Here is a 22,167-nt window from a genome sequence, read left to right on the forward strand (position 1 = left end):
AATGGGTGTAGCTGAGGTGGCTGGGTACTGTGACTTCTGAAACAGTAGACTCCTAACAGCCAGTGAAGCAGAACCATTAAGTGACAAAGGCCGTGCTCCTGCAAACAGTCATGCAAGCTTTTTGTCAGGCCACAGGTTCTGAAACCGAGGGACCCTGGACACATGTGGCCCCGAGAGGCAGCAGGACCCCAAATCTCTGCACTCTGGAATGTAAGGAATAGGAACAGAATGTTGAAGAGATACATTAGGGACAACCCTGGCCCAGAGGTAGCCTGGGAGAGGAGATTAGTGAGACAGGAGCTAAAACACTCAAGAAGGGAGGGACGACAGAGTTAGAACATGTACGCTCTAAGGGATAGAAGTCACATGACCCCCAAATGGCAGGTGTTGGGAGAGGGAGGTTTTACAGGTAGCCACAGGGAAGCAGGGGCCATCCAGCCTACTTGGTAGTTGAAGACACTGAGGGAGTCATTGCTTGGGAGGGTTGCAGAAGAAGTGGTGTGGTGGAGGAGTGCCAAGACTCAGTCACTTTAGAGTGGACCTCGGTGGGAATTTCCCAGCAGTCACCAGTGCCAATCAACCATAAGTATGCTGACAACTAAGTCCTGCCTTTATCTCTACTTCCTTAATTCAGAATAACTAAACCTCACTTTGATATTTATTTATATGATGGATTTTATTAGTAGGAAACATGTATGTCTAACTATGCTAAATCTAAACTCCACCTCTTTGGGTGGCAAGCATTTATTTGATCCCAGCTTTGCAGCAGGCTGAGGCAGGAGGATGACAAGCTTAGGGCCAGCTTGGAAAACAAGTGCTCCCTCAAAGCTGATGAGTTAATGAATTCCTATCACCTCTGTCGCTCTTCTTATTTTTTCCTTTTATTTTTTATTGTTTTTATTGAGCTACATATATTCCTCCCCTCCCACCTCAAACCCTCTTTTAAAAGCCAAATGAAAGTTTCCCGGACTTTCAGTGATGGGTGGTGTTTCCTCATAGCTGCCCAAAGTGTTGGGAAGACCCGAGAAAGGACATTATTCCTTATTATCCATGATTACCTTAACTCTAAGAAGTGTGTTATAACAAAGGACCTAAGTTGAAAGATTCTGGGATTTTTGTTTGTTTGGTTGGTTGGTTTTGGTTTTTTGAGACAGGGGTTTCTATGTGTAGCTTTGGAACCTATCCTAAACTCGCTCTGTAGACCAGGCTGGCCTTGAACTCAGAGAGTCACCTGCCTCTGCCTCTTGAGTGCTGGAATTAAAGGTGTGCTCCACCACCACTCAGCAAGATTCTGTATTCTTTTTTTTAAATTGTTTTTATTGAGCTATTTATTTTCCTCCTCTCCCCTCCCTTTCTCTCCCCTCCCTTTCTCTCCCCTCCCCTTCTTCCCTCTCCCATGATCCCCATGCTCCCAGTTTACTCAGGAGATCTTGTCTTTTTCTACTTCCCATGTAGATTAGATCCATGTCTCTCTTAGGGACCTCTTTGTTGTCTAGGTTCTCTGGGATTGTGATTTTATTTTTTATTCATTTTTTAATTTTTTGCTCCATGTCTAAAAGCCACTTCTGAGTGAGTACATATGATATTTGTCTTTCTGGGTCTGAGTTACCTCACTCAATATGTTTTCTAGATTCATCCATTTGTCCACAAATTTCAAGATGTCATTAATTTTTTTTCTGCTGTGTAGTACTCCATTGTGTAAATGTACCACATTTTCCTTATCCTTTCTTGGGTCGAGGGGCATTTAGATTGTTTCCAGGTTTTGGCTATGACAAACAATGTTACTTTGAACACAGTTGAGCACATGTCCTTATGGTACGATTGAGCATCCATTGGGTATATATCCAAAAGTGGTATTACTGGGTCTTGAAAAAGGTTGTTTCTTATTTTTCTGAGAAATCGCTATACAAGAAATCCAAAGTGATTGTATTAGCTTGCGCTCCCACCAGCAATGTGGAAGTGTCCCCCTTACCCTACAACCTCTCCAGCATAAGTTGTCATCAGTGTTTTTGATCTTGGCCATTCTTACAGGTGTAAGATGGAATCTCAGAGTTGTTTTGATTTGCATTTCTCTGATGACTAAGGACGTTGAGCATTTCCTTAAGTGTCTTTCAGTCATTTTAGATTTTGCTGTTGAGAGTTCTCTGTTTAGGTCTGTACCACATACACATGTGTGAGAGGAGCAAAGATCGACTGGTCAGTAAGCTCTAGGGATCCCTTTATTGCTGCCTCCCTGCACTAGAATTCTAGGCAAGTGCCGCCATGTCTGGCTTTTTACGTGGATGCAGGGGATCCGAACTCAGGTCCTCATGTCTGTGCATCAAGCATTCAACCATCCGCATCCCCAGCATCACCCTCCCTTATTTCTCTCTCTCTTTGATCTCTTTTACTGTAGGAACTTGTTGAGTCAGACATTTTTGAGTTCCTGAAGTCTTTAAATGTGCTTGTATTACTTTTATAATAAGGCCAAATAAAATCCAAGAAAAAACATTTGAGGAAAAAAATCTTCAAATATATAAAGGAGTTTATGCAACTACAGTTTAACTTGACATCTGGAGAGAACTTTTCCCACTGTCTTTGTCTCCGGCGTGGAAACTATCGGGATGGCATTAAGAGTTTGGGTTTAGATGTCCAGCATGCCTGGATTTGCAGCCTGACTCTGCTGTCAAAGCTATGGTAAGGGCATGGGGACACCTCAAACTTGCTTTCTTCATTTGTGACATATAGCAGGGTGCATCCCGGTGCTCTTCTTTACAATTTGGAAACCCAGAAAGCTCTGAGAACCGATCACTTGGCCACAAAAATCTAATCTTAACGCACGGTCACTGTTTCACGTACACGAATATTTGCAATTTTGCAGTGGAAATATTAATTTTTTATTGTAAGGCACTTCCCACAGTCTCAACTTTCAGGGTTGGAAAGATGAGATTGGATAGTAGGTCCAGCATCCTAGGGGTGTTGGGCTAAATCAGACTGTGCCTCGAGAATCCCTAGCAGACAAAAAGAGGTCCATGATGCTGCCTGGCCACCACAGCACGGATGTCAGCATCCATTACAAGCTGGGCACCTTCCGCTTGCCTTCTTGCTGTGGGGATACAGGAGACGGCTAAAGTGGCCCGTGTAATCAACAGGAGTAGATAAACATATCCAGCAGCCAACAATCTTGCCTCCTTTCCTCTCCCAGGTTTCTGGAATTCTTTGGAATTAGCCACATGAAGCAAAGTGCATGACCAGTTGCCTAAGTTAGGTTTTTATCACTGTGATAAAACTCCATGACCAAAATCACTTTGGAGAGGAAAGGGTTTTTTGTGGTATCTTACCACTCTCAGCTCACGGGTTCTCATGGAGGGAGTCAGGGTAGGGACTCTAAAGGCAAGGGCTTGGAGGCAGGGACTGAAGCATAAGCCATGGAGGGATGCTGCTTCCTGCCTTGGTTGCTGAGACTTGCTCAGCCTGCCTTCTTATGGGACTCAGGACCACCCACCCAGGGGTGGCACCACCCACAGTAGCCTGGGCCCTCCCACATCAATCTCTGCTAAAGAAAATGCCCCACAAAATTGCCTTCCAGACATCTGGATATAATCTGGATGTAGGCATTTTCTCAATTGAGGTTCCTCTTTCTAGATAATTCTAACTTATGTCAAGTTGACAGGAAAAAAAAAAAAAGAAGAGAGGAAGGAAGAAAACAGGACACCAGGATACCTAAGCGGTTGAAAGCAGCTAAGCAGCTGAAGAGACCAAAAAAAAAGTTTCATTTTCCTGACAAAGATTTTAATCTCAGAGACTCTTTACTCAAAATGAAATTGTAATGTATTTATAGCATATTTGTTCTACATTTTCAGTATTACCTTGTTTTGAGCTAAAACTAGCTCAGGATGTAATTTGTATATGTTCATGGTGTGTATATGTGTGTGTGTGTGCGCGCACTCGCGTGTGTGATGTGTGTGCTTGTGTGTTTGGAGACCTGAGGCTTACGTCTATCGTCATCTTCAATTGCTCTCAGCTGATATACTGAGGCAAATCCCACGCTAAGCCTAGAACTAGATTGCCCTTTCCTCTCCCTGGGTTTCCCTGTCTCTGCCCGCCCCCCATATGCTTTAAAGGCGGTGGACTTCTGCACTCACCTGGAGTGCATGCTGGGGTCTGAACTATGACCCTCACACCTGAACACTAAACACTTTGCTCACTGGGCCATCTCCCCAGCTCAGTAAGCATTTTTTTTTAAAAAAATTAAAATAAAATAAACAAATAGTTTTATACTTTAGGTAAAAACTCATAATTAAATTTCTATTATAAAGTTTCTAAGACCGCGGCACTACAATTGAATTAACAAAAACCGATGCAGACTCGAGCTTTGCAGACGCCTACATAAGGCGAAAGCGGAGGTTCACCTGCACAGCCCTAGGACTGTTGTTTCTTTTTCTTGGAAGAGCCCACAAGTCATAAATTCTGTTAGTGTGGGCATCAGCCAACTCCATTATTAACACTACCAAGGGGAATTTAAATGTATCATGTTATAGGATCAAAAGTTTCACTCTCTGAATTGGTGCCAGCAACACAAAGAATTTCCAGACCCTTCCGTCCAACCACAGGCAGCAGGGACCTCTTCCCACCAGCCCTGTGACTCACTCCCTGGTGGAGTGAAGGTCACTCAATGCTCTCCCAAGGCCATGGCCCATCTGCCTCCTGTGGTGAAGGGTTTTGTTTTCACAGTGTGAACCTAGAACCACAGACCTTCACTAAAGCCTACAGGGACCTTCTTTGCCATTTCTCTCGCTTAATTCAGTTATGGAGCCTACATCCTAGAAACGCGCTCTAGTGTTCTTGAAAGGAAGCCAAACTAGATCCTCCTGAAATAGATGGCTTCAGCATTTTACTCAATGGTCCAATGGCCTAATGGCCGGAAATGACTGCCTGCTAGGAGGGCTCCAGCCTCCTTGCACTTCAATGTATCAGGGCCGTTGTTTGGCACCACATGGGAAATGCTCACCGCAGTCTTGGGGCACATTCCTACATATCCTTGAGTTCCAACTTATGCTCCTTGTTAATCCATTCATTATCACCAAATCGCAGGGCGTCTTGCCAAGCCCACGGGCATGATCAGAGCTTGTGAAGTCAGGTCCCCCAGCCACATGAGTTCAGTCGTCTCATTAGTTCCCCGGCGCTACCCAAACCCATCAAGTGTGTTTTGTTTCACGTTGTTGCCATTTTCTCAATACAGGTATTGTTGAGTAGGATTGTTTTTAATACCCGCTTTGGCTTAACTGTCGTTTGATCTTCATAATACAGTAAATCTGCAGACTAAATAGAACTGAGTTCTGGAGAAGAGGAGAGGAAAACAGCAGGGAGGCCGCCTGGAGACATCCCTCTCCTTAGAATTAGAGATGAACGGATACAGAACCTGAATAGTCAGCTCTAGTCTGCCTCTCTGAGCAGGAGACAGAGTCTTGCAGCCAGCAGTGGTCCAGCTTTGGGGATGAATCCACTTGGTGTAAACTGCTACATCAAATGAAAGCGTGAGAACAGAGAAAATGAGCAGCCTGCGTTTTGCAGGCAGCACGCCCTCCCCTGCCCTCACAGCTGGATGAAGGGTCACTGCTTCTTTCCCAAGCCTGAGTTTTGTTCTGGCCCGTAGGGTTCTGGTCCTAGAAAGGGATCTTTTTGGAAAAGTACAGTCTCAGGAGTCTGGAAGCAGGGCTTCGGGGTTATATTTTACCTCAGCTATGACACCTTTGTTATTGTTGTTGTTGTTGTTGTTGTTCAATCCCATCTTTCTCCGAAAGCTAGCGATATTAGGAAGCAAGTGTTAAAATACAGTCCTCAGCTCATAGTAGGTGTGCAGTCTCATCTTTTCTAAGAGTTGATGCCTCTGTGTAAGAGCTGTCTCTCAGTGGAGACCACAAGTCCTTTTGGAAACCCCGGGTGCCCTGAGTCTGGTCCCTGGCATAGCATTGCCCCACCCCCCTGTTCCATGTCTCAAGCCGAATAGAAGCCCCCCTGTTTTTGCAAGGTGGCAGTTGCTTGGTCTCTGGACATCCCTGAGAAGTAGATGCATTAAAAGACCACAGTGCTTCCAAGGACGGGGACTTCAGCTACTCTCAGGCTTCCATGACTGATAGGAAGTTATCTTCTGCCCTGACAGCCCTGCCCCTCTAGCATCACTGAAGCCCATCTTCTCATTGCAGGGAAGCCACAGATGAAAGCGTGAGGCTGTGCTCAGCATTGATCTCAAGCCTTCAAGGTGTATCAGCAAGGTGGGGGGAGGGGGAGTGCTGATGCGTGGGCTGGAGGTGGAGGCAAGAAGGATGTCTCTTGACATTCACAAAGGGAATCATGGACGCTGTGTGTGTGTGGGGGGGATATCTCCTTAGCCTCTGTTTACCATGGTGGGTAGCCACGGGGAAGAGAGGGGGCGGGGTGGGAAAAGGAGACAATAGAATCCTGTGTTGCCTGCTATAAAAGTCTGCTTTCCCAAACGATGTGGCAAGCTGCTCAGAGCACTGCTCAATTAGCCCCAGTGCTTAAAGGAGGGTCTCCCTGCAGCTGTTGGTGGCGGGCAGAAGTGGAGGCGGGCAAGGCAGCTCTCCACAGCTCTGGGACAGCGGGGAGGCAAACCTGCCGGATTCCGAACTGGGAGAGATGGGGGAGGGAAGCAAAGAGATGCAGGTCCCTGCTTCTTGGACCTAAGGCCTTGGAGGAGGTTAAGGAGCTGTTCTGGAGCGAGGCATTGCCTGGCAGACCTCGGAGGAGGTGGCCAGGAAAGTGAGTGCGCGCGACTCTTGAGCAGAGAGTGACCGACATATGGAACGCGTTATCTGGAAGGGTTACAGTCTGAAGGAGTTCCTAGGGGTTTTCAGGGGGTGGGGTGGGGGAAGGGAGCCTCTGGAAACTCAAGGAGCTTTCTAAACAAAAGGAATTTGAGAAGGCTTGGGGAAATAATGAGAAATGCAAACTTGACCCAGAGTTTTCTTGTATCTCTCTGGCTTTTCTTCTGCCCCTGCCGTTTTCACATTTCCAGTTCCTGGGACCCAGGAAGGCCCCTGGATGCCTGTGTCTTGTTCAGTGTGGACAGCACAACTGGCCTGGGGGTAAGAAGGACCCTGGAACAGTCTCACTCCTTTGTGCTAAAGGAAAAGGGAGCTTAACCTTAGAGCCTTGAGGACAGGCAGGCTGCTTAAAGTGGATTGGCCCTAGGGAAGGCTTTCATCCAAGAGCAAACTGGTGTCCCCTGGGATGTGGGAAAGCCCCACCCAAGAACTCACTAGTTTGTGAGGGATTCCAGGTAGGAACCTCGAGTACCTAACTTCTGCCCTCTCAATGTCCTCTCCAAACATATACCACACAAATACATACAGACACACTTAGAGGCCTACATACATACATACATATACACGCATACACACATGCTTATTCAGACACACAATACAAAACACGCACCACACACACACATTCTCATGCATATATCACACACATACACACAATTTTAGATACATATACCACATACACAAAGACTTATATACTATATAAATGGGAATTCATAACCTACACATGCAAATATATGTTCAATATACTCACAGATTCACTCTCACACACCGACATCTATGTAGGACACTGTTACACACGCACCATACACACAGAGATAAACACTCACATAGAAACACACATACATGCATTCCCCCCCCACACACACATACATGCATTCCCCCCCCACCCACACACACACATCACTCACACAGAAAGACGCTGCCTGTCTGTGTCCCAGTGTGCATGTATTCCCCTAGACCTTCTACCTCCCAGCCTTGGATTAGCGTCCTCTTGTCTGCTCTTGAGAAGAGTTACAGATGACCTGTACACCATGGCTTTCCCATTGGGCTTCTTCATTCGTTCCTATGGTTCCTGGTCTGGGTACCCTGCTGTGTCTTCAGAGCCAGCGGCTGTGTCTCTGGAGCTAGGAAGAAACTGTAAACAGTGTAGAGCTTGGGTGATGGTTTGGGTTAACGGTGGCAGAGTAGAAGAGTTGCAAATCTGAATATCCCTCTGGAAGAGTGGTGGTTGAGATTTTGTTGGTGCTGACTCTCATCACCCTCTCCCCCGAGTCAAGTAGCAAAACACTTGTCTAGGGGACTTTGGAAAGACTGAAAAACTGAATGTCCTGTTCAAAAAAAAAAAAGTCTTTCTTTACAAACATGCACATACATACACACACAATTCCCTCTTCTAAGGTGACTACTTTGTGTCAACTTGTTCAAAATCATCACAACTTCACCTGGATACAGAAGGAGGGGACGTATTTACCATCATGGATAGGAACAAGTGTTAAAAATCTACCGCTGTGTTTTAAAATTAGCAACATACTTGTGTAGGGATCTGGACAGAATGTATGTTCTCTTTTCTTATTTTATTTTGTGTATGTTTTGTCCTCGTGTGCTGAGTGCCTGCTCTGTCTTCTGTAAGAACACAAGTGCTCCTCACTGCTGAACTTCTTGTAAAGACTGCCACTTACTGCTGTTGGCTGTAGCACGGGACTTCCTGTCTATGCTGAAGCTTTGTTCTGTCTGCTCTAGCAGGGAACCCTGTCTATGCTGAAGCTTTATGTTGTCTGCTCTAGCAGGGAACCCTGTCTATGCTGAAGCTGCCTCCCTCAGCCTGTCCAGGGGTGTCTCCTGAGACCAGCAGCCTGTGGTCACCCTGCACCATTTGCTTTCTCTCAAGAGTCTATGCATGCTGTTCTCCATGTCAATGGCAGAGGACTGGGATGAAGAGAGCCCCTTCATGAAGGAAGAGTGGTGTCTTCTAACGTGAGAAGGATGATTGCCTGGAGTTCACTGAGCAGCACAGAGATCAAAGAGATGAAAAAGCTATCGACTAGGCGAGGAAGCCATCCGGAGTGTAGAAAGTGGATAAGAACATGCAGACTTCCAGAGCATGGGGGGGAGGTGGGGGTTCTGTGTCATAGATGTAGCACAAACTGTATGGCTACCTCTGCGGCTAGGTCAGTGCACTTTCTCACATAGTATTATGCATTATATGCTGTTTACATTCACCTGTGGCCCCATGCTCCCTCCTTAAGAAAATCTTGCTGGCCATGAGTGGTTTTCTTCCCATGTGCGCTGTTTATGGCCCTGGACAGTCAGCACAGGGCAGGTTCCATGGACTTTCCACTGACTATTTTGCTTTACATTAGCCGGGCACTTTCCCTCCATACCCATCCTGTTATACAAGAATCCTAACAGATGATCGTGCCAGTTCCTGCCTCCATGTCTTCAAGAAGACAGAGAACTAGGGCCAGAAAATGAGGCTAACAATAGGCATCATTTGATCTGGGGAGGAAGCGACTGGGGATTCGCATGGAACAACAGAAACACTGGGTGTTCCATTAAGAAAATTTTAGACATTCTTAGTTCAAGAATTCCAGGGCTGGACAGATGACTCAGTAGGTAAAGTACTTGCTTTGCAAACATGAAGGTATGTATGTATTTGAATCCCCAGAATCCACATAAATGTCTGGTGGCTATGGTGGCACTTGGAAGGCAGGGCTGGAATCCCTGAGCAAGCTGGCTGTCTAGACTAGCAAAGTCAGTGAGCCTCAGGCGCAAGGCAAAGGCTCTACTTCAGTATACAAAGTTGAGCATGATCAAGGTAGACATTCTTTATCATTCTGTCTCCATACATATAAGCACACACATTCATGTGTACCCACGCACTTATGAGCATGTATACATGTGTATGCTCAATGCTTATGCCTTCAAAATTAGCAATCAAAACCTAAGATCTGTGGGCCACTAAGTTGGGCTTAAGGGAGTCTAGAAACCACACTGAAATTATTTTACAAAATGTTTCCTTTGCGTATCTGTGTGTGCATTTCAAGCCCCCCAAGACGTCATCTTTAATCACAGTTCTGAATCATGTCCACCTACATTCTTAATCAAGAATGAGTAGGCCTTCCATATAGTGTTTAGAAAAGTGCGTGTTGATGGGGGTTGTCACCAGTATTGGGGGACATGACAGGTAGTTAGCAGGAGGGAATCCAAGCTTCATGTGTATGGAATAACAGCTGACCTGCCTAAAATACAAGCAGCATTCCTGTTGGAGGGACAACCAGGAACTGAGACACCTCCCCGCCACCAGATCATCAATGATTCACTCTCAGCCCCAAAGCTAGTTAGTGGCACATATTAATCAATCAAAGCATGAGACATGCTCAAGTCCACATATTTTAATTCTCATCTCTTACATACTGCAATCTCTGAAAACTGAGAGTCCAGAACATATCACCTCAGAAAATCTAGCCCATCTGGGTGCTGAGGATTGAACTTGTGACTTTGCATGTTGTGGGCAAGCATCTACCACTACGTCAGATCTGCAGGCTGGGTCCTTTTGCACTTGGTGTTCTTTACCGTCGAAAAAGGAAAGGGATACTTTAACTCTGAGAAATGAAAGCACAAGCCCGTGACACTACAAACTACAAGATGAACAAACACTCTTTCCAGCCAGTGTGAATTAGGGATGCCAGCCTCAGCCTGTGGAATGTCCTCTTGACACTTCGGGGGACCCGGTTAGAGTGTCTCTTGTCTCTAGCCATGGAACAAAGCATTGGAAACATCGTGGGGTTGCTGCCAGTTCGCTGCGAAGAAGTAACAGGTGCCTTGGATTCGGAGCTAAGTGGGAGGAATTATGCAATATTAGCTGAATGTTAGGGCAGTGAGGTCAGAGAGATGGCTGTTTAAATCCCAGCTCTGTGTCTCAATTGATGTATGAGCTTTGGGCAAAATTATTTAATCCCTCTGAGCCTCAGTTTCCTCGGCTGCAAAGTGGACATAACAATCGTATCTAGAAGGATTAATTGAGATAATCCACGCAAAGTGTCTCACACAGTCTAGCATGTGGGAAGGCTCACCAAAGGTTAGCAGTTATTACAAGTGATTATTGTGACTTGTGTCTGTGATTAAACACAGCTTTGAGTTCAGTGTGTTTGTGCCAAAATTGCTTTCAGAGGAGAAACTCTGGGCTGATTTTTTTTTTTTTTGAGTCTTGCCCTGCTGCCCAGAAAGTCTCTAGACGGTCTGGGATTGGAGTCATAATGTTTAGTAAGTGCCTGCCTCGCACTCCAGCTTGGATGAAAGACTGGTTATCTTCCTGAGCACATGCCCCGACATTACTGGGTGAGCGGGTGAGAACAGACCCATAAAATCACCAAATAGACACCTCCCCTGCTTCTGCCTGTTGGATTGTAAAAGTGTTCCAATGAATGATGGTGGCCACAGTGAGTATAAAGAGAGACTGCCACCAAATGCAAAGAGAGCTACTAGGCAGGCTGAAAGATGATCAGGACTCCCATGATCTTCAAAGTTTCCTAGCAGACAGCATCCTACCTAAGATGACCACAGACCAACACCTCACTATGGCGTGTCCCATCCTCATGGAAGGAGTCTGGCCTTGGGGTAAGGGATATCTGTGAGGGGCTGTGCTTGGGATTAGCCACGTCACCAAGCATAGAGGAGAAAGCCTGCCATCTGACCACATTTCCTACAGCCAAGTACTCTCAGGGCCAAACCAGGATGGTTTCTTGATCCTACACTTCCTTCTGCCACTATGGTTGAATGCAGAAATCAGGATGGGCATGGCCAAGCCAGCTGTGGTCTTGGTTTAGAAGAGAGGACAGGAGTGTGCATTGAACAGAAGCCATACCTTGGCAATTCCCTCAGGCGGCTACTTCATTCTTTGGATTCGAGGCCTATCATTTGCTGAGTAGACAAGAGTCCAGAGCTTTATTATGATTCATCTCAGTATTATACATTGTAATATAATTCATTGTAATGATTACAAAGACATTTCTCAGCTGCCACTGACTTGTGATAGTATCCCTAACACTTGCCCACATCCAGAGGATCGGCTCAAGCCTAATGCAAGCACTAGGCATAAATTTAAATCAAAAGTATTGATTTGGGAAAGGTTATCTTCTGAAGCTAAAGTCAGTCTCTAGTGCCCACTTTCTCTCAGCTGTTGAGCACAGCCCCTATCCTCGTGTGTCTTAGCCCTTAGAAAATGGAGTTAACACAGACATAGAAAATCATCTTCCAAATCAACATGTACCAGAGCATTAAATGAGTTGAGAAAGCCTAACTAGTGATGGGTAGGTAGTTCAGTTGGTAGAATATTTGCCTAACTAGTGATGGGGAGGTAGTTCAGTTGGTAGAGTACTTGCCTAGCTAGTGATGGGGATGTGGTTCAGTTGGTAGAGTACTTGCCTAACTAGTGATGGGGAGGTAGTTCAGTTGGTAGAGTACTTGCCTAGCTAGTGATGGGGATGTAGTTCGGTTGATAGAGTACTTGCCTAGCTAGTGATGGGATGTGGTTCAGTTGGTAGAGTACTTGCCTAGCTAGTGATTGGGATGTAGTTCGGTTGATAGAGTACTTGCCTAACATGTTCAAAGCCCTGAAAATGATCCCCCAACACGACATAAATCAAGTGTGGTACCACAGAGCTGTAATCCCTACACTTGGGAGGTGGAGGCCAGGAGATCCGAAGTTCAAGGTCACCCTCAGTGATGGTGAATTTGAGGCCACTGTCTTAGAGACAAGGAAGAAGGAAGGAAGGAAGGAAGTAGAAAAATAGCCTAATTATAAGCCATCCATCCTTATCAAGAGGGCGATACCATTTGTACATGTGTTCACAGTCCTATGAATGCAGCATGTCTGTGAAAAGTGGCAGCCAGCGTGTCTAAACCAGAGCAAGATTTACTAGAGAGGCCTGGTGTGACCAGTAGCTGGGTGGACTCATTTTCTCTACAATCTCTTCCTAGTCCACCCTCTGACCATGAAAAGAGCCATACAAAGAGTAATGTAACCAAGAGCTTCCTGGGGGCTCCTATAAGCCTACCAGGCGCCCTTCAGAGCTTCTGCCAAGATGGGGCCAAGTGAGAGGGCTCCTGGCCTGGGAGTGCACGTCCTACCTTCCTGCTCAGTGCTGCAGTGCGCATTGTTTTGACATGTGCATACCTTCAATCTCACGTTGCCTGAGGGCCTGAGGAAGGTGTGCTCCCCAAGCATCTGCACACAACAAACTCCCGGCTTCCACCTCCTCCCCACAGTTAGCTTTCCCAGGGGCAGGGACGGAGGTACAGGTTCCTAGTCCACAATGAGGGTTCTGTTTCTCTCAGCCTGATCTTGGACAGACCAGTTTGTACAGTCAGAGATGGGTCAGCCTTCTGAGGGTCTCTGGTTTGTTTTGGCTCAGCCTGGCATGTGCCATCTAACTTCACTTGGCTGTGATCTCTGTTGCCACTGGGAAATTAGCATCCCATGAACCAAGAAACTCTTTTCCTATCTCAGACCTTAGACCCTGGGATAATCATCTACCCTGTCAACCAGTTTCCAAATTCTTACTTTGAAGTGTTAGGGCTTCTTGTTACTGCTGTGTGTGTGTGTGTGTGTGTGTGTGTGTGTGTGTGTGTGTCAGGGTTATCACCTTTGCATCTCAGGCTGATTTCCAACTCATCCTCCTCCTGCCTTGGTCTTCAGGGTCCTGGGATTGCTGGCATGAGCCACCACGCCTAACTAGTGTAAAATTTAACAAGGAACAGTCATGCAGAACCTGATCTTAAAGAACAGGCTAAGAATCTACTTTCGGGCCCTGGCCAGCCTGCCCTCACTGGCTCGTGCTGACCTGCCTAACTCTCAGGGACACCCAGAAGAGTTCCCACCAAACACAGGCAGAGAGCATGCCTTGTCTTGATCGCTGATGTCGCTTGGTTTTCTATGAATGCCTATAGCAGTCCTCTGCATCTTCCCGGGCTAGTCCCTGGACAGTTCTTTGATCACAGCTCTGTTCCTTACCCTCTTGGTTTCTGAAGTTTTTATTTTTGCATCCCTCTACGGTGCTGTGAAACGGAACAATACCAGGTATCAGAGCATGCCTATGTCAAGAGTGATGAGTATCATCTCATTATCCCAGCGCTAGGGTACTGAGGGTTTTGGAAGACACATAAGCATGTAAGACGGCAACTCCAAATAACTTCCTACTTCCTCCTATTGGGGAATCCGATGTTTCTTTAATCAGTAATAATCACACAATCTCACTATTAACAAACTTGTAAATGATCTGAGTGATGGGGTGGCATCTTTCAACTGTTACATGGATGAGTTGTTGTTCCTTATTGGACATTGTAAGACCGAGAGTACCTGGCTCCTCTCCAGAGCTGTGCTGAGACTGAATAAGGATAGTACCGGTGTCGCACTAGACTGGAAGGCAGAAGGTGCTGTGGACGCTCACACAGCCCCATGGATGTGAGTTCGTTTCTCGTTCACTCTTATACCAACTCCAAGTTCCTTCCTTGTTGGTTCTGGATTCCTCCTCCCTCCCGAGCGCTGGCCTGCGTGTTTTCAGTTTGAGTTTTCCTATTTCCAGGTTGCCCATCCCCATGGATGCTAGAGCCTAATTGTTCTCATCAGCATCTTCAGAGCCTTTCCATTAGATGTCAACTGTGTATTTGAATTAATCTGCTTCTCTTCCCCCATCCCTGTTCCCAGTTCCCTAAGAACATTAGTAGACAGCTTTCTCTGGAGCCGTCAGAATCTCTCTCTGGCCAACCTCATTGTCTTGTCATAGGTCAGAGCATCTTTGTGTGACTCTGTTGACTCATTCTGAAGCCAGAGGCCCCGTGAGCAGAACAAAGCCAGGGTGAATTAATGTGCGGTTAGGAAGCGGGGAACAAGCTGGGCCTTTGCTATGGTCCTGATTTCATGTTTCCGCCACATTCCTTTCCTTTTTATCATTTAACTTGAAATCCACCACTTTCCCATCGCTCCTCTGTCCACTGCCTGCACGAGATATGAAAGTTATCTGGCAGGACACAGCCCTAGAGGCCCTGAGCCTTAGTCAGAGGCCATATCACAGAGGCAGAAGTCCTCGGGGGAATTAGACCCATCTGGGTACAGCTGGACAGCTTCGTCTCTAACCCCAGCCACAACAATGCACTTGCTTCCAGAGGACCATGGGTGTGTAAGAAAAAAAAATCTCCTGGATTTTCATATTGCAGTATTGTCAAATTAAAAGCTGGCGTCAGGCTGATCTTCTCCTTTCTGAGGAATGCCAATGTCACCTCTTTATCTTCTCTGAAGCCTTCCGGGTTTCCAGAGATGGCTGCAACCCCAGGACATGAGATGGCATGCCCAGTACTCTGACCCTTACAACATTCAACCTCTGCAAGAATCGGTGACCTCCAGAGGGATTGACTTGCAAAATCCCGGGTCCAGAAGGGATAGGCGCCAACTGGCTTATTTATTTTCATGAGTAATGGTTTCATAAGAAATACGGAGAGGAGGAAACAGAAGTGGTGGCCTCAAATCCCTAGAAACTCGTTTTATGACTGAGACATCTTTGGGAGGTACTTAACCTGCTGGACAGCAGCTGTTTTGTCTGCACTTAACTCTTAGAACATGCAAGAGTAGGGAAGGAAAAGAGGCCACAGATGTAATCTCGAGGAACATGAGCCTGGTGTGCTCAAACCCTAGTTCTTCTGCTTATTATTTATTTAACCACACTCCTCAGTTTCCCCAGAATGGGTTATATGAAACTACTTACCTCAGTGGGGTGGGTCTCAGGGTAAATATATCACAGATATTAATCTCTGACTCCTGGCATTTTTATTGTTGAGGGGCTCACCATAAATGTACTCCACACACGCCAATCACCATGGTAAGCAAGAGAAGTCGGACTTGGACAGACACTTATCACACGGTTTTTCTCACATCACAGAGATGTGCAAACAGAAGGGTTGACACTTGGGAGTGGACAGATAAAAGTAATGAGAGGTGACTATGCTCGGAGTCCATGGCATTGGTGGATAAGAACGTCATAATGAAATCCATCACTTTGTGCAATGACTGACTGTATGCTAGTCTAGCTGTTCTGGTTTTTTGTTTGTTTTGTTTGTTTTTTATCTATGGATGACAAGAGTGGTTTGCAGGTGTGTAGTCAGGAGCCAGCTCCTGGGTGGGAAAACTGGTCCTCGAGAGGTGAAGCCCCCTCTGCAAGGGCCAGCCCAGATATAGGCTGTTGTCTCCAGTCCTCTACCGCCTTGTGGCCCAGCTCCCTTTCCCATTTCAGTCGCTTGCTGAGTACCCAGAAATCCTCTGTATGTGTTGTAAACTGAGCCAAAAAGAGGGAATCAGAAATTGCTCTCTTTTGAGTATTTTGAAGGATGGTGAAACCTTGTTAGGAATGTTGCTCCAGGGACTGAGAAAACACCATATGTGGGAATGCATGGCTGAGCGAGGAGAATAGCGTGCCGCGCGCTGGAGATGGGCACTAGGGAGAGGGTAGGAAGGGGGTTTTACTGAGGTCTTTAACAGGTCTTTTTCTAATTATAGCCAAGAAGAGCCTGGGGACTATGGCCTGCTTCAGAGCCAAGGCCTCTATTTTCTTTGGGAAAAGAAGGCAGAGTTGATTGGCTTCCAATCCAGGCTTGGCAGAAGCCCACGCAGGATTTCAAGCCAGTAAGCAGTGCTTTGGGTAGGACTTGATTGGTGTCGGTGCCCATTCAGTCAGCAGATCCTGAAGCTCTGCAGCGATGTTGAGCTCCAGGCTGGGCTTGTAGGATTAAATAGACAGGCTTCCCCATGGTGGAGGAGGAGACCTACCGCTAATAACAGCCGAAGACGGTTGCTGAAGCTGAACCTTTTCAGATGACTGTGAGCATTCCATAAGGGAAAGCAAACTCACTGTTGTGCCCGGCATATCTGACACCGCTCTCCTGTTTCCCTTCCCCATGCTGAGGAAATAATCCCCTAGGGAAACTCCTACCCCAAGAGACACAGTAGGAAGTGAAGGAAGCCTGAACGAAAAAGGGCCAGGGATCACACTTCTCCTCTCCTCGTGGCCAGCAGAATCACAAACCTCACTTCCTACTTCCTGCCCTTGCTTCCTTAATCTCCTGTCCCTGTGTATCCAATTCATGGGGTTCCTTGTCTCCCACAACCAGCATGGCTGGCCAGAGCTCCAAGCATGTGTAAGCAGCGACAATTGGGAGTGACCATGCTGGTGCAGACGGCTGGGAGCCAGATGTAGAAAGAGAAATTTTCCAGACGTTTGGTCTTCTATATGTACATGCAATAGAGACAGGCATGCAGCCCGCCTGTTATTATGGACAACTCAAGTTCGTGTTCCACTTCCGTTTCTAGTACACTCTGTGTGTGCCTGATCGTGCCCTTCCCGTTACGTGATTATGAAAAAGCCTTGTCGAGCTTGAGGAAGAATCGGGTGTCCTAGTCTAACCCCTGATGCTACCTAGCAGTCCATCAGGCCTCAGTATCTAGGAGTCTCTGCAACCCGGAATGTGTTGCTTTGGAAAATTCTTGCCCCAGTATTCTTGGGATTGCTTTCTCCAAAAACGAAGAAAGGTAAGAAGGAAGGAAAGGAGGGAGAGAGGAAGGATAAAAGGAGATTTCCAAAATGTAGCCCAGAGGATGCCTGCTGGGAGTTGAGCAAGTCTTGCAGACAGTTTAGAAACACTTCCTGGCCTCATATGGCCTACTCTCAGGACTCCCTCCCGGGTGGATTGATGGTAAGGAACGGTGTGGAGGAGGGGCTGGATGAGGTCCACGCTACCTTCCATGGGCCTGTGAAGGATGCTAGACCTACTAGCGTACCATTTGGAGGACAGACTGACAGAACGGAAAGGAAGCGTGTTGCTGTTGCAGAAAGCAGTTGGAGAGTGTCAGAGAAAGGCCAGCTTAGGAAGCCAGCGGCCAGGAGCAGGAACAGCTTTAATGTAAGTGGTCATGAAAATGGCGAGGACGGAAGCCTTGCCCGTAAGTCACAAAGCTTGCAGAGAAACGCTGAATCGGGTTAGAGTGGGGGGCGTGAGAGCAGTACAACTGATAAGAAACAGGAGCAGGGGGCAAAGACACCGCCCCACCTCCTCTTTCTCTTAGCACTGTGTACAGTACTAGAGGCTGTACCTGGAATTTCTCTCAAAGGCCCAGGTATTCAAGGTTTGGTTCTGGCTCCGCAGGTACCGAGAACTTGCAAGAGGCCTTCATAGCGCTGGAGACATGTTTTGGGATAGGGCTCTCTCCTCCTCCCCTCCTTTGTTTTTCTTTTGCTCCAGGCCATGGTTGATTTTTTTTTTCACTTAAGCACACTCTTTTTGACTGTGTCACCAGAACCAAAGCACAAGGCCAATTCATCACAAACTGAAGCCTCGAAAGCCGTGAGCCAACAAACCTCTCCTTTTCTTTATATATTGATCCTCTTCAGTATTTGGTATAGTAGTTGACTAGCAAATCAGCAAAGGCACAAGGTCAAATGTGCTTTCGTTCTTAAAAGTTGCTTTCACTTTTATTTATATGTGCATGCATGGGTGTATGACACATGTGTGCTGGTGTCCATGGAAGTCAACAGAGGATGTTAGCTCCCCTAGAATTATAGTTACCTGCAGTTGTGAACCACCCAGCATGGGAGCTGGTCCGGAACTTAGGTCCTCTAGGAGAACAGCAAGCACTTTTACCTCCAGAGCCAGTTTTCCAGCCCTCAATAGAACTTTTGTTGTTGTTGTTGTTGTTTTGTTTTTGTTTTTTTTTTTTTCCAGACAGCGTTTCTCTGTAGCTTTGGAGCCTGTCCTGGAACTAGCTCTTGTAGACCAGGCTGACCTCGAACTCAGAGATCCACCTGCCTCTGCTTCCCAAGTGCTGGGATTAAAGGCATACACCATCACTTCTCGGCTCAATAGGGCTTTTCTAGCAGTAGCTTTGGCTTCAAAATTCATGCTACCATCCCAAAGACTTACTTTTTTTTTTTTTGAATCCCTCCGCCCCCGCCAAAGACTTACTTCTTAATCCAAGTCCATCATACCATCCAATACCCAGCTTGCCGAGTCGTCCTCATAATTACCTTGCCCACCTTGGTGTGGCCTTTTACTTTACATGAGAGGCCCTGCACGAACAGATATTACCCCTGATGTGCTGCCCTGTGAGCGAGGATGCTCATGTGTCCAGGACAACCTGGTAAACTGTCCTTAGATAGATTCCCAGTTTCACATAATCTTCTTGCAGCTGTACGGGGGCGAGGGTGGAAGCTGCGCATGCTGTTTATCTTGTGGTCTTGAAGTCTCATTTTGTTAGGTTTGCAAGATTGATGGAAATGTCCCTTTTCTGCCGAGCGGGAGGGAGATGAATTCCCCTGTGGGAACCATTTTCCTGGGACAACACAGTTCCTGAACTGGTGTCTAGGTCAGGCAGCCATGTTAGAATCCTTCCTTGGCTTTTCCTTTGAAGGAATCAGTCATCCTAAGAGTGGTTCCCAGGGGAGGAAGATGGTCCCCTTATTCACAGAGGCAGGCCAGGAACCAGAGGGTAGACGGTCCGGTTAATGGCTGGACCTTTGTCATACTTTGGGGATAAGAGAAGAGATGAGGAAGTAGCTGTTTGGTAATTCTGGAGACAGGCTCCTCAATGAAGATTCATAATCGAAACTTCTTTTCCACAGCTTGTGCCAACCTTGTTTGTTCCTTTTGTTTTCCCCCTGGATTCTGTAAGATCTTTCTGAAAATACCAACACTGAACCAAGGGAAAGGATTTTATTTTCCATGTGAAGACAGAACTCTGAAGAGAAAACACCCATGGGGCCACTGGGGTGGCAGCAGCGGTGATTAAAAAGTGGATGCTCTGGGTATGGGGTGAGGGGACTGCCAGGTCATGGTCACCAGCTCAGCTGGCTTTCCACCTGAGAGTCTCCCCCTTGGGCTAACCTCCCGGAAACATGGGCTTGGCCCTAGCACAGGAGAGGTGTGTGAGGAAGATCTCCAGATCGCTCTGCAATTCCACAAGGACTCTCCAGGAGCCCTGTGCTGAGGTTCTGTTATGGCAACAGAAGAGAGCGGTGGGTTAAAGAACCATTTCAGGAGGGAGGTGGTGGAATCAGATGGAGGACTACAAAAAGAAGTAGAAAAATAGAAACTAAAAATCCTTAGGAGGAAAAAAAAGGAACTAAAATTAACCCTTGCTTCTCAGAGGAGGTAGAGCCGTTCATTTGAGCTTTGTTTTGCTGGGTCTCTCTTTTCGGCAAGGGGTGCTTCACAGAGCTGTGGGTTTTAGGGTTGATGGATAAGAGGGGTGCGCTGGTGACGCAAGGCCTTCTGGGAGCTGACAGAGCACCTTGGCACTTAGGCCCTCTCAGCAGGTGCCCGGTGGCCTTGTGTTTGTTTCCAAGGACAGGAGGAGCCAGGAATGAGCCTCTCTCCATGCCACACTATAAAAACAGCAGACCCAATGGCCAGCCTCAGTGTGTCCTTGAAGGCCCTACAGGCTAGAATTGGACCGATAGCACCACATGTCTTAAGGAAATTACAAGGCCCTGAACTGAGAAAGCAGTACACGGATGCAGTCCTCAGCGCGGCCTCGGTAGGGTGGGCCATGTATCTTTCCCAAGCTCAAGGGACTTGTCAGGAAGTCACCGGTGCACAGCAGGAGGCTGGGGAGCAATGCAGACATCTGATGTAGAAACAACTGGTGCTGTCAGTCTAGAAAGCAAGCCATCCAGAGCCCGGTGGTGCATTCCCCAGGATTTCTCAGGGGCTGGGGGAGGAAGCTGCCCCTTCTAAATAGAAGGAAGGAGCTGGGCTGCTTCCTTAAATGGTGGTGCCCTCTCGTTTTCTCTCAGAGATGTTAGCCGGGCAGCTGACACCGGAAAGACCCGGACTCTCGCAGCCAGCCCTTAACACCTGTGTTTCCTCTTTGCAGATCTTACAGGTGAACAAGGTGATGTCCATCTTGTTTTATGTGATATTTCTCGCTTATCTCCGTGGCATCCAAGGTAACAACATGGATCAAAGGAGTTTGCCAGAAGACTCGCTCAATTCCCTCATTATAAAACTGATCCAGGCGGATATTTTGAAAAACAAGCTCTCTAAGCAAATGGTGGATGTTAAGGAAAATTACCAGAGCACCCTGCCCAAAGCGGAAGCCCCCAGAGAACCGGAGCAGGCAGAATCCACCAGGTCGGAATTCCAGCCCATGATCGCAACGGACACAGAACTACTACGGCAACAGAGACGCTACAATTCGCCCCGGGTCCTGCTCAGTGACAGCACCCCTTTGGAGCCCCCTCCCTTGTATCTCATGGAGGATTATGTGGGCAACCCGGTGGTAGCCAACAGAACGTCCTCACGAAGGAAACGGTACGCGGAGCATAAGAGTCACCGAGGGGAGTACTCGGTGTGTGACAGTGAGAGTCTGTGGGTGACCGACAAGTCCTCAGCCATTGACATTCGGGGACACCAGGTCACAGTGCTGGGGGAGATCAAGACCGGCAACTCCCCCGTCAAACAATATTTTTATGAAACGAGATGTAAAGAAGCCAGGCCAGTTAAAAACGGTTGCAGGGGAATTGATGACAAACACTGGAACTCTCAGTGCAAAACGTCCCAGACCTATGTCCGAGCACTGACCTCAGAAAACAACAAACTCGTAGGCTGGCGCTGGATACGAATAGACACTTCCTGTGTGTGTGCCTTGTCGAGAAAAATTGGAAGAACATGAATTGGCATCTGTCCCCACATATAAATTATTACTTTAAATTATATGATATGCATGTAGCATATAAATGTTTATATTGTTTTTATATATTATAAGTTGACCTTTATTTATTAAACTTCGGCAACCCTTACAGTATATAAGCTTTTTTCTCAATAAAATTCGTGTGCTTGCCTTCCCTCAGGCCTCTCCCATATGTTAGCCTTGTTCTGTGACCGGGCTCTTGGGAATCCTTCTGTAAAAACCTGTGTACACCAGTATTTTGCCTTCAGTATTGTCAAGGCCATGACTGTGGTTTTAGTAAACTTCTTAAAATCAGACGATGTCAGAGTTGTGTATAAAAAGAGTTCTATCCCCTTCTGGTGTGCTCCACGTTGGATTAATGAATTAAAAGAACCGCTAAGGCCTCCGTTGAAACTGTACCTTGTAACCCGCGGCGGCTTGGCATTCTCCTCTGGACAGCTAGCTCACGATCAGGTCCTCACTTACTCTTCCCAGCTATGGGGCCTGCCAATTAGAGCTGTGGTCTGCGCCAATAATAACGAACCTGGCACTTTTACTTTTCAGCACATTTGTTGTTTGGGGATTGTGTAAGGGTTGGAATATTTTTTTTTCTTTTCGTTTGGCTTTGGTTTT

The 22,167-nt window shown here is 46.9% G+C and overlaps 1 protein-coding gene across 3 annotated transcripts in view; it reads left to right on the plus strand.

Moving 5' to 3' along the window:
• The window catches only part of Ntf3 (neurotrophin 3), a 68,899-nt gene extending 47,036 nt beyond the window's left edge, over window positions 1–21,863 (plus strand). For all 3 annotated transcript variants that reach the window (XM_075981958.1, XM_075981960.1, XM_075981961.1), the window contains one exon: window positions 20,740–21,863. In XM_075981958.1, coding sequence (XP_075838073.1) covers window positions 20,740–21,537 — 798 coding nt within the window. In that variant the 3' untranslated portion in view covers window positions 21,538–21,863. The remainder of the gene's footprint in view (window positions 1–20,739) is intronic.
• Window positions 21,864–22,167: the final 304 nt, after the last annotated feature.

Source organism: Microtus pennsylvanicus, chromosome 8, assembly GCF_037038515.1.
Source record: "Microtus pennsylvanicus isolate mMicPen1 chromosome 8, mMicPen1.hap1, whole genome shotgun sequence".
Lineage (NCBI taxonomy): Eukaryota > Metazoa > Chordata > Mammalia > Rodentia > Cricetidae > Microtus > Microtus pennsylvanicus.